The sequence below is a fragment of the Bufo bufo genome, chromosome 2 (assembly GCF_905171765.1).
Source record: "Bufo bufo chromosome 2, aBufBuf1.1, whole genome shotgun sequence".
Taxonomy (NCBI): Eukaryota; Metazoa; Chordata; class Amphibia; order Anura; family Bufonidae; genus Bufo; species Bufo bufo.
The window spans coordinates 577,094,938-577,111,193 of NC_053390.1; the positions used below are offsets into that span (position 1 = coordinate 577,094,938).

Consider the following 16,256-nt stretch of genomic DNA (forward strand, 5'->3'; position numbering starts at 1 on the left):
GTTATTCTTTTCCGGTATTGAAATCCGGTAAAGGGTCTCAATACCGGAAAAAACGCATCAGTTTTGTCTTAATGCATTCTGAATGGAAAGCAATCCATTCAGTATGCATCAGGATGTCTTCCGTTCCGTCCCTTGTATGGTATTTTTTCTGGACAAAATCCCGGAACAATACCGCACTTGCCGGATCAGACATAAATTTCCATAGAGATGTATTAATGCCGCATCGCATGATCCGGTTTTCCGGTCTGCGCATGCGCCAGGATATAGGAGGAACCGGTTTCTCTTTTGATCTTCGGAAAAAATTAAAATATCCGGAAAAAAAAGCTTTCCGTTTGTATACTGTTGCCGGAACTGCTTGCCGGATTCTAACAACGCTAGTGTGAAAGTACACTTACGGTTAAATTGTAAGACTACTTTCACACTAGCGTTTGTTGCAGATCCGTCATCGCTTCCGTTACAATACTACAACCCCATGCATCCGCCATGAATGGATCCAGTTGTATTATGTCTTCTGTAGCCATGACGGATCCGTCTTGACCACCATTGAAAGTCAATGGGGGACGGATCCGTTTTCTATTGTGCCAGATTGTGTCAGAAAAAACGGATCCGTCCCTGTTGACTTACATTGTGTGTCAGGACGGATCCGTTTGACTCAGTTTCGTCAAGCGGACAGCAAAACGCTGCAGGCAGCGTTTTAGTGTCAGCCTCCAGAGCGGAATATAGACTGATCGGAGGCAAACTGATGCATTCTAAGCTGATCCTTTTCCATTCAGAATGCATTAGGGCAAAACTGATCAGTTTTGGACCGCTTGTGAGAGCCCTGAACGGATCTCACAAACGGAAAGCCAAAACGCTAGTGTGAAAGTAGCCTAAGCTGTAAGCACAGTACATTCTTTTTAATGGGGCCAGTCCTGTAACTGCACATGATTGCCATGTTCTTATAAATCTCATTCCTTGAGATACATTGTAGCGTTTGTCTTCTGGGACTGAAATATACTGCAGCTGTTAATACAAAGAAAGAAATGACTTCCAGTGCAGTCAGTGATGTACGCTCCCTGTCACTGGCCAATTAAGTGAGCATGCTTCTGCTGCTTTCCCAGCCTTATTCTACTGTTTTTCTGCTCAAATTAAGAGTTTAGGAGAAAACCAAATTAAGATGACAGAGCAAAGACTTCTCATGTGTGTTAGTTCAATTAGGGTGCTGTCATTTATTTGCAATCCTTTTGAAACTGTATCTTGTGCCAGCAGTATATACCAGCTACTCCTACCTGACAGGAATATCATGCCTAAAAAATAAAATGGTTCAGGGTATGTTCATATTGGAAGGGTTAATTTGCATTTAATTTTTTTTTTGTAGCGGTTCCTGCAGCAGAAAAGCTACAGATAAACCATCAAGTCTTTAAAAGTAGGATTAACATAACTGGGGGTCACCATGCATGTGTGTTCTCAACTGTGTGCTGTGGTATTTCTTCTCCACAGACTGCTAACAAAGAAAATGGTGAATGCACCAAAAATGGGTAAAAGAGGAGAAAATGAAAATGCATCAAAACAGCATCTGATTTTAGCATAGAAGTTTTTCATGCATAGTCCTGGTGGCTCCTCTAAAGAAGAAAAACAGAACGTGTGAACCTATAAAGTATGTTGAGCATATTTTTTTCTACTAGGCTTGTAGCTACTTCCATATACTATTCTTTAGTGTTGAGCGAAGCGAAGAATTCGAAGCAGAATTCAGTCCAGAATCTGAATTTTCTCATTCTTCGTGGTAACGAATCAGTTTTTCCTAAAATGACAGCTGTACGCGTTACAAAGTGAAAGTAAGAAGCTCAGGACCACAAGCTCACCCATAATGCCGTGCAGCCAGCCAATCCACAGATAACCATCCCCTGTGATGTCACAGCCCTATAAAATCCTCATCCCGTGTGGTCTCCGCCATTGTCCTGTGAGCTGAGCATAGGGAAAGATGTGGCAAGCGCTCATGCGCTATGGACAGTGCTGCTAAAAACGATTAATAGAAGAATATGGAGAGGGAGAGTGGAGGGAGAGTGTATCGCCGTGTGCATCACGTTCTAGTGCACTGACATTCAGAGTTAATCTGTTATTTTAGTGATACAGTTAGTGTGCCTCAGTATTAAAGCCAGGTGTAATGTATCGCTGTGTGTATCATGTTTTAGTGCACCGACATTCAGAGTTAATCAGTTATTTTAGTGATACAGTTAGTGTGCCTCAGTATTAGAGCCAGGTGTAATATATCGCTGTGTGAATCACCTTCTAGTGCACCGATATTCAGAGTTAATCCGTTATTTTAGGGATCAGTTAGTGTGCCTCATTATTAAAGGCAGGTGTTATATATCCTTGTGTGCATCACGTTCTAGTGCACCGACATTCACCGTTAATCTGTTATTTTAGTGATGCAGTTAATTTACCTCATTATTGACGCCAGGTGTAATATATTGCCGTGTGCATCATGTTCTAGTGCACCAACATTCAGAGTAAATCCGTTATTTTAGTCATACAATTAGTGCGCCTCTGTATTAAAGGCAGGTGTCATATCTTCGTGTGCATCATATTGTAGTGCACCGGCATTCAGAATGAATCTGTTATTTTAGTGACACTGTTAGTGTGTCTCAGTATTAAAGGCAGGTGTGATATACCGCCGTGTGCATCATGTTCTAACGCACCGACATTCAGACTTAATCCGTTACTTCAGTAGTACAGTTACTGTACACTATGGCCAACGGACAGTGTCCTGGGCCCCCAAAGGAATAGGCAGTGGCAAAAATATTGTTGTGGACGGCACAAGTAGCAGAAGAAGAAGGGATGGTGGTAGCAGTAGCCACAGCGACAGGCCAGAGCTGCCACTGTCATCCAGCGGTCATGTTTTGACCAACAATCCAGCTGTACTGGAATGGTTGAATCGATCTTCAACATCATCTCAAGTGATATCAGACACAAACAGCCAGGAATCAGTGGGTTCCCCTTACACTACGCTTAGTTGCCGTAGCCCAGTAACTGCCTCTGTGGCCTCACATGTTCTGAACCTGCCTTTAGCTTTTGCTGCTAGCCAAGTAATATTAGCCAAAGGCTCTGCTTTTCAGCGACAATGAGCTTTCTGAGAACAGTCGGCAGTTACAGGCCATCCCAGACTTGAAGAAAAGGTCTGCTGTGGACTCCTTTAAGCGTGCAACTACTGATGATGACAGTTGTGCTGGACCCTCTACTTTGTTTCTACAGTGGATTTGCTTCTCCTAAAGATCCGTGCACTGAGGACTAGTGTTGATCGAGCACCGTAGTGCTCTGGGGCTCGGGCCTAACACATCGGGATGTTCAGGTGCTCGACCTCCTGTGTTCATCAAGAGAATGCCAAAAGTGTGCAAAGCAGTAATCAAAGCAAAAGGTGGCTACTTTGAAGAACCTAGAATATGACATATTTTCAGTTGTTTCACACTTGTTTGTTATGTATATAATTCCATATGTGTTAATTCATAGTTTTGATGCCTTCAGTGTGAATCTACAATTTTCATAGTCATGAAAATAAAGAAAACTCTCTGAATGAGAAGGTGTGTCCAAACTTTTGGTCTGTACTGTATATATATATATTTTTTGTAATTACACATTTATTTTGTGCCATAAATTTTTTACAATTACAAAAAAATATATATATATATAAATCTAATTTGACCTCTATTTCTGAAAAGGTTTGTGATGGGATTTGAACTTTTAGTAACTGGCTATGCAGCTATTATAGCCGAGTGGCTAAGTGCCTTGCCTCTAATGCAGAATGTCGTGAGTTTGAAACCTTTCTGAAATACAGGCTAAATAGGATTTAAATACACTGGGGTGCCCCCAAGCACTGACTCCATATATGGACATAGCTATATATGGAGTTAGAGCAGGGACTCCTAAGCCGCGGACTCACACTGAGGGATTCCCTCACTGTACAGCGATCTTCTGCATAGAAATAGAGGCTAAATTAGATTTAAATACACTGACTCGAGCATCGTGCTCGAGCACATGTGGTGTTCGGCCGAACTCTGCAATGTGCCGAGCATAGCAATGCTCGAGCCGAACTGGTGTTCGGCTGAGCACGCTTGCTCAACACTAGCGGTCAGCTGATTGCATTTATTTTTTTTTAGCTTATATTAGTACCATTTTTGTGAGTAGAGACTTAATAACTAACCTACTAATATACTCACCACGGAATTCAATATATATTATCCTGTGGAACACATCAACTTGTTTTATCTTACTACACAGAAATTTTACTTAGGCTACTTTCACACTGCCGTTTCTGGGTCCGCCTGTGAGATCTGTTTCAAGGCCCCAAACGGAGCAGTTTTGCCCCAATGCATTCTGAATGGATAAGGATCCATTCAGAATGCATCAGTTTGGCTCCGTTCCGCCTCCATTCCGCTCTGGAGACGGACACCAGAACGCTGCCTGCAGCGTTTTAGTGTCCGCCTGGCGATGCGGAGCCAAACTGATCCATCCTGACTTACAATGTAAGTCAATGGGGACGGATCCGTTTTCATTGACACAATATTGGTGCAATTGTAAACGGATCCGTCCCCCATTGACTTTCAATGTAAGTCAGGACGGATCCGTTTGACTTACACTTAGACTTTATTTTTACTTAGTTATGCAGACGGATCCGTACTGAACGGATACCAGCGTTTGCATTTATAGGTGCGGATCTGTCTGTGCAGATACCAGACGGATCAGCACCTAACGCAGGTGTGAAAGTAGCCTTATATGTACTCAGCTTATATGTATTCAGCAAATTGGAGACTATACTAACCAAAGTGACACAAATATTCATTCCAGATGGATTAAATACAACAGTTTCCTGCCAGTAAAAAAGCAAAAATGAACCTAGTAATATATTTACTGGGCAGCCGTGTTTAAAGCATTGATCTGATGAACATACTAAACTCACATTCTATGACATAGAGACTATATATCATCCCTCTCTCAACAGAGCTAAAGTTATATTCACTTAAGATGGATCAAATTAACACTTTTTTTTTGGGGGGGGGGGGTGACGTTATTATATATTTTTGATTATATTGTATGTACTCAGCTTCTAATAATTTTATGTACTCAGCATTTATTTTATGCACAATATTATATGTATTCAGTTCTTAATTATGTATTCAGCTACTAAGCACTTATAATTCATGTTGAAAGTATAGGCACAAAGTCCATTAACTTTTAGGTGGTATAATTCGGATAGATATATATATCCCCTAAAATTTGAAGTACTGCTACAGGTTTTGTTTTACCGTTAATATACACATATTCTAAGGATGATATGAAGATTGCATTTGAAACGCTATCACAATTGATATGTACCGATTTATGATCTACGGCTGAAGACTAGGATATTGCCTCTCTTAGCCAGTGGTCATAAAGAAGTGGAGGCAGTATTATATTGGGATCACTATATTTGTATTATTTTTATTCTATGTGGAGTGTATAATAAAGGTATCTGTACATTTTAATAAAAAAATTCAGATGGTGAGTGTCTGTTTTTCTTCTTTTTATATAAACATTTTTTTACCTGTTGTGACGGGGTGAGTCACTAAAAACAGTGCCCCATTACCAGAGTTTGAAAACGAGGGAGAGCCACTATAGATTTATTCTACATTTTTGTGGTACATATAACTTTTTGATAAATTTTTATGGGGGAAAATGTGAATTGTATGTTTTTCATTTTTTTTCCGCTCCAACTTTCACCAGACAGGATTTTTATTTTTTTGATATTTTAATAGTTCAGACTTTTTCCAGATATATTGTTTATATATTTTTATATGTAGAATTGGTAAAGGGATGATGTGGGTTTCTACTATGTTTATAGTGATGGGTACAGGTTCCCCAGAGGTGCAGAACTACTTAAATTTCATCTGTCAATGTGGCAGGAAGTGGCATATAGTGCAGGAAAAATGTGACAACAGTTGTGTATGATGGATTCAGCTTTATCTCACTCGTCACTAGTTGCTGTGTTGTCCTGTTGATGGAATCTGGCTATATTTTGTATCACAAGATACTGTGTTTAAAGCAGTGTATTGACTTGCTTGCAGTTGCTTCACAGTCAGTGGGTGGGAATAGTCATAGCATAGGTAGGATTCCCAGCAGATAAGGGTCGGGTCCTATAGGAGTACTGTAGCTAGCTTTGTAATGCCTGGGGTATTCTGAGGACAGCCTTTTGTATCATCCCACAGGGAAGAGAGCCTATAGGCTTAGCCAAGGAATGAGTGGTGAAAGGTGGTGTCTGGTGTGGTGTGCTGTGACAACCCTTTCTCCCACTGAAACCACCTTTCCACACTAGACACCATCTTCCTCTTTAATGGACTTGACAAAACAAAGTAGTTATTTCAAATTCTCATGAAGAACCCATGTGGTCCACATGTTTTGGAGTGTACATATGGGGCAAAGGGGAGATTTATTAAGACTGGCATTTTACATCTCCCACCCCTATTGTCAGATACACTGCAATTATTTGTATTTCATTCTCCTTGTCATTTATTTGTTGCATGCAATATTCACTTATGAAAAACAGGTTCCCCATCATGTCACGTAGAGTGTCCATCTGAACCTTGATTGGGTGCTATTACACATGTGGCTGAGCCGCACGTACAGTATGTTGATTACTGGTAATTTTCACGACTTGAAATCATGGCAGTAGGGCAACTAATGGTAATACGCCTGTGGTACCGACAGCTCGGCCGCTAACTTGCAATAAAACCCTAACAGAACAATGTCCGTGGATTACTATATTTTCATTTAATTAAACAACTGAAAACCATGTAGATTGATGAGTATTATACTTGCGTCTCTCTATTTAGTGTTCTGATTAATATACAAGTGAAGGCTGCCATACTCAGGGCCAACAATATCAGCTAAAATGAAAAGTGATGACTGACCCTTCATAAAAATCACTACATTGCTGATTCATTAATTACATTTAATTAAACTCTATCCATGATGGTAATAAACCACGCAGCTGGCTACTTCATCCCATCCCAGGAACTGTTTAGATAGAAATGCTAACAGGATCTACTTGGCATGTGAAGACAGACTGGTAAATGTCCACACCTGATAAGATAAAATGCTTAAAGCAAATATTCTTCTCACCTGGTCTTGTTTGTTCGCACATAAACAGTGGTATGATTGTGATTAGGTCAGTATCTTTTAAGTATTATACTCAAATGGAGGCACCTTTAAAGGGGTCGGCCAGTTTCCTATATTGATGGTCAAGATAGGTCATCAATATCAGATAGGCGGGTGGCCCAGCTCCTGGCACCCTTCGATCAGCTGTTTGAAGAGAATGCAGTGTTCATTTGTTTTTCACTGTTTAACTGCTCACCATCGACATTGCAGTGGCAAGCAGGTGTACTTGCAGCTCTTCTGTCCCCATTCACTTCAATGAGAAGGTGCACATGGAGAGTAACTGCTCCTTCCCATTGAAGTGATGGTCGAAAGGATAGGTCATCAATATAGGAAACTGGCCAACCCCTTTAAAGGGATTCTGTCAGCTAGTTTGAGCCTATAGAGCTGAGGACATGTGCTGCTAGATCGCCACTAGCACGTCCATAATATACATTTCCCATAGCTCTGAGTGCTTTTATTCAATCAAAAAGACGATTTTATATATATGCAAATGAGGCAAGTAAGGAGCCCAAGGGGCTGTTACCAACATTTCAGGAGCCCAGCCACACCCACTGTGAAGGAGCCCAGCACCGCCCATATCCTCCGAATCTCCTCCTTGCTCCCCTGATGTCACATAGTTGAAGCGCCGTAATCTCACGCATGCCAGCTAGCGCATGCACAGTTCATTCCCTGAGGCTAATGCGAGCACAGGAAAGGGACACCATGTCAGCACTCACATGCTCCATACTCGCGCATTCGCGACATTACAGTGCTTCAACTCTGTGATGTCGGGGGAGCAAGGAGGAGATTCAGAGGATGCGGGGCGGTGCTGGGCTCCTTCACAGTTGACATGGCTGTGCTCCTTATAACCTAATTTGCATTTATATAACATCGTTTTTTTTATTGAATAAAAGCACTAAGAGATGTGGGAAATGTATATTGTGGACAAGCTAGTGGCGATCTAGCAGCACATGTCCTCAGCAAACTAGCTGCCAGAACCCCTTTAAGCTGTCCGATGGTCAATGCAATTACCATAAAAGAGCATTCCTAGGAATACTCAAAAATGTTATGGTGTAGTATCTTTGTAGCTTGTAACCATAATCAAGGAATGGAGATATAATAACAGAATCTTACCCCTTGGCACACAGTTATTTGCTTTACACAGTTCAGAACTAATTGGCCTTGAATTGTGAGTAAAATATATTCTTCTACATTTAAGCACAGCAGGAAAATCTGATGAGCTAAAGAATATCTCCTATTGATCACCTCTTTCATTAGAAATGTTGAATAGTGCAGCAAGACAACCACAAGCGGTTACAGGGGAATTTCTTAGATTAGGCATTTATCATATACTCTATGGATATGCCCAAAATGGCACTAAAGCTGAGCACTGTTCCAGGGTGGGGCCAGTATATCTAGTACCCCTGGTCCACCCTCTGGCTAGTTAGGCTAGTTAGTGTGTAGAGAGTTTAGTCTGAGGAGTGCAAGGGAGAAGACACATGTTACAGCTCCTGCACAGTTAGGCTCAAGTTCAGAGAACCCTAATCTCTTAGCCTACAATTTCCGTGGAAGTACCACTACCACTAAAGTACCCCTGAAAAGAGATAGACCGGACATCTGCGGTATATAACTCTCATCATCGTTGCATTTTTTACAGTTTCACAGCCACAAAACAAGGTTACTTCATCAAAGCATTCATGTTTTATTGCAAGAAAGACAATTTAATAATATATGGCATGAACGTACCTTCTGGCTTGATTTCGGTGTAGTTTGATGTAGCATGGGTCCAGCTTGGTGTAGTAAGAATAACCTTAGTTAATACTGTGCTAGAAGCATTTGCAGGATGGTACTGATCTGTAAAATAAATATCAATGATATTTAAATATCCCTTCAAAACATTTATTATACTGTCATGATTTTGTCCCTAGATGACCCAATTCTAGACCCCAACTGACTATAAGGCAAAATACGCCTTAGTACGGGAATGTATTACTTTAGATGGTGAAATTCCTATAGCATCTTCTTAGAATCCTGCACTGTGCTGTTTCTCTATCTCTGATCCCCGTCATTGCGGCTTGTGTCAGCCGTATTATACAGCCGGCAACTGCTGCATATAGAGCAGGCTCAGTACGTGAGTTTGCTCCATACATACCCCACACACTGATGACAGATATACTGTATATCCATCATGAGTCATTAAGAGGTTAGCATGATTTAAACCTGTAATACAGTTGCATATGGCTTTGTATGGTACCATGAGTTTATGGTTTTCTATAGAAGCAGTTCTAGTAACCTTTTCTAGATTTGCTTATAGTAGCACTTAGGTGTCTTATAGACTGAGGCTACGCGTAGACTTTTTTAAGCGAGATTTGAGCCATAGCTGTTGTCCAAAGCAACACATTCATTTTGAATGCTACTTGTAGCACTACAAGAACTCTAAGTAGTTTTAGACCACTTTTAAACAATCAAATTTATTGGTGTTAAAATAAGGTGATGCTAAGAAACCTAGACACCTTGGTGTAGATTTATCAAAACTGGTGTAAAGGAAAACTTGCTTAGTTACCCATAGCAATCAATCAAATTTCACTTTTCATTTTCCAGAGGACCTCTGAAAAATGAAAGATGGAATCTGATTTCTTGCTATGGGCAAGTTTTCCTTCACACCCATTTTGATAAATCTCCCCCCCTAGACTTTTTGTACCATTTGATATTGATTTTAAAAAGCCAAAGAGTGATAACTGTAGTCCAAAGCAGTCATTGACTGCAGTCTTGTTCCTGCAGCTATCACTCGAAAAAATAAGACAAAAGTGCTATAAAAAGTCTAAAGTAAACCCCAGCCTTACCCTTGTAGGTTTTAGCATGTCTTACCAGTTGTGTTGCTAACTTTCAGTGTTGCTTCAGTTCCATTCTTTGTTTGATTATCTGTTGGATCTAGAATAACATCATTCTTTGTTTTTATAATGTCTAGATAATGCATCAAAAATCAAATGAAGTGAAATACAATATGTAAGAAAGTGATGTTTCCAATTTAGAAACCTAAAACATTTAGGGGAGAATTAATCAACCCATAATTATGGCTTCAAAAAGTTGCAAAATAGTTTTTGTGACTTTTGGGGCTTATTTCTGAAAACATTTTCTAATTTTTGCCATTTTACTCCGCTCGCTCCAGTTTTGAAAAAAGTGGGTGGTACAAATGGTTGCAGCTTCCTTCCAGTAAAGGGGTGTTGTAGAAAGTGAAGTAATATCTTAAAACAGAAGTTTTAGATATAATCTCTTCCCGATATCCACCATACAAGTACCGTGGATTTCGGGTCTTTAAAGATGATTCCCAATCAGAAACTGAGCGGACACTATAGACAGCAGGTACCTGCCTTTTCTCACAACAGACAACTGCCAGCAATGTCCTTGATTGAAGGCAAATCTGATCACAGACATTTTATGTTTTTATGCAATGGTCAATTGTTGCCATTCAGCTGAGTGATCATGTACTGAGAGCAGGCCACTTCCAGCAGCTAAATGCTCCCCTGCAATGTGGCAGCCTGTAGGTTGCTTTGCGAAGGCTCCCAGGCCTGCCATAGTTAAATTCCTATTGGGCTTGATTGCATGTTCAAACCCTCTAGGGGGCTAAAAATAAAGTTAAAAAGAGAAAACATTTTAAAAGTATTAAAAAATAAGATTTAAAATTTCTAATCACTCCTTTCTCCATTTTACATATAAAAATGAATAAGCAATGAAAACATTTACATAATTGATATCACCAACTCTGAAAATAGAAGAATTATTAAAATATAGAACTATTTGTCTCGCATGGTGAACTTTGTAACAGAAATTTTTTTTATTGCCTGAATCTCCATTTTTTGCCCACTTTACCCATGATCAAAAAAATCACTTACATAATGGTATCAATAAAAATTACAGATTGCCCCATAAAAAAAGAGCCCATACACATCCTCCGTAGATGAAAATATATTAAAAAAAATTATTGGTGTCAAAATATGGCAAAGCTAAGCAAAGTCTTTTTTTATTTCTTTTATTATCCAAAACATAATAAAAAAAATATATACCATATTTTTGGGACTTTAAGAGGCACTTTTTTTCCTCCAAAATTTTGTGAAATTCACTTTGCAGTATAAATAACAAGATACCGTAACTTTACTCTCTGACACGGTACAATTACACTGATACCAAATTCATATAGTTTTTTTTGTGGTATAACTTGCAGTTTTCATTAGTACCATTATGGGGTACATAACATATTTTGATCACTTTTTTGATTGCTTAAAAACAGAAATGTCACCATTTTTTTGTTTTCTTTTAATGGCATTCACCATGTAGGAGAAATTACATGATAATTGTGCAGTGTGGCTTGTTACTGATGAGTTTATTACTGCCATTTTTTCCATTGAAAATCTTTTTCAATGGAAAACGGGCATATTTTCCAACTTTGAGATTTTTTTTATTTAATAAAACTTTAACTTTTTTTCAACCATTTACTAGTCCCATAAGGGGACTTTAAAATGTGATCTTCTGATGTCTTCTATAATATGCTGTACTGTTTATACAGTACAGTGTATTACACTGTCATTGCTATACTGACAGGCACCATCAGACTGCGCCAGAAAGGTATAGTCTAATTAGCATTCACTTCAGGCAGGCCTGGGGCCATGCAAAGACATAGGCACCCTTGATATCATTCACAGGGTGCTGATGGGAGACAGAGGGTGTTCCTTTCTTCAAAACCAATTAGATGCCACAGTCTCTATTGACCATGGCATCTAAGGATTTAAAGGGCCCTGCTCAGCGCTTCTGCCTATCTGGGTCATTAGAGCAGGAGCCAGGTTCTCATGTGAGAGATGAGCTACCTGTCTCCACTGCACAGGAAACCCATGCAATACTTATACAAGGCTGCTATAAAAAGGCAATGGCCTAGCCTAAGGACCGTTAGTGACCACCATAAAAAGGCGTATTGGCAGTCACTAATGGGTTAAATATGCAACAAATGTATCAAAAATCATACATTTTATAAATTTGGTGCAAATGATGGCTACGCCAACTGCAAAGCTGAATTTAAAAAATCTGCTTGTGATAAATCTCCCTCTTACTGCTTATTTGCTCAAGGCGTACATGCTTATGAACATCATAAAAATTTCAATAAAAAAATAAACTCATAAAAAATCCTACCAGAAGATCTGGTTGTACGGACAGCTGGTATAGATGCTGGAGTTGAGACATTTTCTGTAAATTAACACATAATAAATACAGGTGAGCAAATTTCTGTAAATTCGTATTTGGCCTGATTTGATCGAATTGGCTATCAGTAAATGATGTGATAAATAGTGGTGATTCACAAGTTAATGTTACAAATTGCATTGCATAGCCACAGCAGTACTCATAACATTGGCTGCCTGTGCCTTCTGTGGGGATTCGCTCTGGTAGTTAGGACTAGCGGATGCAGTATAGAGGCAAAGTACACAGTTCTTGAATCAAACAACGGTGTTTATTTACACATTGGTGTATGACAAAATGCAGATAAGCTGTGTCACAAAATGCAGGTGGCTTGGTGTTTGTTCACACACAAGGAAAGTCCATAAACAATAAAAGTCACCTTTTCTCCTGGATGATAATTCACACCGTTAGAAGTTCAGCCTCATCAAGTCCATAGGCGGCCTGTTCGCCTTTAGAGGGGCCTGAGTTCTCCAGCCCGGCTCAAACCTCAAATTCTAGCACAGCCCTCAGTTGATAGCACACAGACTCCTGAGCTCCACAGTTAGAGGGAGGTAAACCCACCCACCTGGCAGTGCTGGCTGGTTTTTGTGTCTGGCAAAACCCGGCCTGGAGGAGTAGTCACCCACCCAGCACTTTGACTACTCCCAGTAAGAGCCGTCCTGGAACAGCTATGACAGCCATGCTAACTCTCAAGGTGTCCATTAGCAATAGCTGCTGCTGACACATAAAATACCGGCTCTTACTTCACCGAGGCCAGGAACCTCGGTGACACATATCTTCCATCCACGATGATTCCAGGTACCTTCTTACACTGCCTAACTAACACACTTCATTCAAACCTAAGTATTAGACTCCTACTCTTAACAACCAGCCACTTGGCCAGCAAGTTACCCTTTTCCACTGATCAATTTATAATGTATCCCAATGGGGTAACAGTTTAACTTTTATTTTATCCTAAACCTTATGACAGCAGTGGATCACTATTACTATGTAGTTTTAGTGAATGTCTATGCCTAAAGGAGCGGTGTCTCACTATTGCTCCATGCTCTCCTCTACTCACATGCATTTAATCCATGCTGCATCCGCAGAAGCACTTGCAGATGATAACCAATTAGTAGCAATTGATTGTTATTAAAACTGCCACTCCCAAAATGTTTCGCCAGATCCCTGGTACCTAAAGGCTGTATTACACCAGCCGATTGTCAGGTAGATCATCGTTTGTAGGAACGCTTGTTAGCGATGATCTGCCTGTGTAAGGCTCCATTCACACATCGTCCGCAACATGTTTTGCGGATACACAGAGCCGCGGATCCGCAAAACACGGAAAGCGGCAATGTGCCTTCCGCATTTTGCGGACCGCACATTGCCGGCACTAATAGAATATGCCTGTTCTTGTCCGCAATTTTTTTGCAGAACGGAAGTGCGGACCCGGAAGTGCGGATCCGCAATTCCGTGTCCGGGCAGCACATCATGCTGCCCCATAGGAATGAATGGGTCCGCAATTCCGTTCTGCAAAATGCAAAACGAAATTGCGGACGTGTGAATGGAGCCTAATACTGCCACCAATTACCCAATGATTCGGTATGGCTTTATCGATTGCTCCTCCCCATACCGTGGAGTGGATCACTGCATGTAAATGCAGCGGCCTCCTCCGCTGATTAGAATAACACTTTCTTTCCTGAAAAATCTGCAGGACTAATACAGCTTTAGCAAGCTATCACTGATTGACTCTCTTGATTAATTTATTGTGAATTTACATTAACTAGCTATTCTCTTCTCCTCACTATGAAACACATTCACTGACATTAATTTGTCTATATTGTGTGTTTTACCATCTCTCATTCTCTTTCTGACAACCTTTCTTCTATATGTAGGCCCACAAAACACCAGCTTTTCCTGGTTGGGATGTTTTATAATGGCTGTGACTTATCCGAGTTATCAGTGTCTAACATCTAAAGTCCTTGAGGATTGGCTGTGCTAGAAGGAGGGCTGCTTGCAAGGCATTATGAGGAATCCAGGCCACCACACAAGGTTATGTGATCCTTCTTTTCTGTCTTTTGATCTGTAAAATGGCAGCCCACCATTTTGAACAATTTGTGTCGGACAAATTGCTCAAAATGGATTAATTAAAATTCAAAACTTTTGGGAGATTCATATCAAATCTCATGCTGAATCAATTCGCTTAACTCTAAAAATAATTACAATACATAGCTGAGTCACATTATTATGACCACTTCCTACTTTCAATGTCTGATAGGCTGTCTGCACACATATCCCTTGTTGCTGTCATGGGTAAAAGGGGTGATTTATCAGAGTTGCAAAAAGTGATGATTATTGGCTTTCTGGTCAAGAATGGAAGTATTTCTAAAACTGCCCAATTTGTGAACTGTTTGCTTGCTGCTGTGCTGAAAGTGTATCGTAACTGGACAAATGGCACCATTGCGAATAAGTGATGTGGAAACTACAGAGCACTATGTGCCATTGATGTAAGAAGTGAACATTGGCTTCCAAGATGTGCAAGGGTAGACCGACACGCTACAGTGGAGAAGCTCACTGCCAAAATGAACCAGGGAGCTACCAGAGGTGTGTCTAAAAGAACATTTCAGAGAACCCTACTGCATACGGGGCTCCAAAGCAGATGAATGGTCACTGTACCTCTTTTAACAAAGTTGCATCCACAGTAAAAGGCTTAGATTTTCTTTGCCGTATCAGAATTGGACAAAGGGATTGATAAGGTGTTGCCTTCTTCAATGAGTCACATTTCTTGAAAGGATGGACGTTGACGTGTCAGGTGAAAAAAAACTTCAGAGGACAAACACTCTACAACCATTGATAGAAGAACATAAGCTGGTGGTGGCAGCGTTATGGTCTAGGGAATTTTTTTGTTGCATTCTCTGGGCCAACTGATACATACCCAACTGATTTGGATATGAATCCATCCTAGTAGATCACGTACACACATACATGCTGATTGTCTCCTTGGGGCGGATGGGATCCTCCAGCAAGATACTACAACATGTCACAGGGCTAAAAATGTCCAGCATTGGTTGGAATAGCATGACCAAGACTTCCAAACACTACCCTGGCCCCCTAATTCCCCTGACTTGAGCGCAACTGAGCATTTGTGAGACCACCTCGATTATGGTGTTCACTCTATGGATCCAGCAGCTGTGAGATGCACTGCAGTCAGCATGACTCCAGATTCCTGTGACAACTTACCAGGATCTTATTGAATCACTCTCAGCCCGTCTAGCTGTTGTCTTTGCCACACACAGTGGTTACTCTGGATATTATAGTAAAATTGTGACTTGTATCTGAAAACATACCATTGTAGATAGTGTCGAAAACTTTTAAAGTATTTTGCTAACTATTATCTGGATAATCATAAATATGTATAAGCCTTCCCAGAAAATACTTCAATTTATAACAGAAAACTATAATCCTTTAACAACTGTAAAAATTGCTATTAATAATAGTGATTTAGTTAAAAAAACAGAAAATACTTCTCAGTGGCAGCAATATAAATTGTATAGATCAATACATTTCTATGCTGCCTTCTCAGTGATTGTGTATGTTATTAGATCTATATCAAAGGGGATCCTTTTTACAAATTATTTTATTGATTACACAGGAACATTCCACAACTCTCTGCTATTGAGAATAAATGTATCTTTTATATGGATGACATAGAGATTAAAGGTACCGTTTTACCATAGAAACAGAAGACTAATGGCAGAAAAAGACCACCTGGCCCATCTTGTCTTCCTTTATATTATTTCCTTTGTATTTTTTCTCTTAGGATAGATAGATAGATAGATAATTACCATTAGGTTTGTATACTTTCACTTACTGTAGATTTACACAATGTAGAATATACACAAATT

At 40.0% G+C, this 16,256-nt stretch overlaps 1 protein-coding gene across 2 annotated transcripts in view; it reads right to left on the minus strand.

Annotated features, from left to right (window-relative positions):
• The window catches only part of EMCN (endomucin), a 504,312-nt gene that overhangs the window by 133,052 nt on the left and 355,004 nt on the right, over window positions 1-16,256 (minus strand). The window contains exons 4-6 of one of the 2 annotated variants that reach the window (XM_040418210.1): window positions 12,328-12,381; window positions 10,015-10,077; window positions 8,893-9,000 (exon numbers count right to left, since the gene is read on the minus strand). In XM_040418210.1, coding sequence (XP_040274144.1) covers window positions 8,893-9,000; window positions 10,015-10,077; window positions 12,328-12,381 — 225 coding nt within the window. The remainder of the gene's footprint in view (window positions 1-8,892; window positions 9,001-10,014; window positions 10,078-12,327; window positions 12,382-16,256) is intronic. The other variant, XM_040418211.1, reaches the window with a different exon arrangement.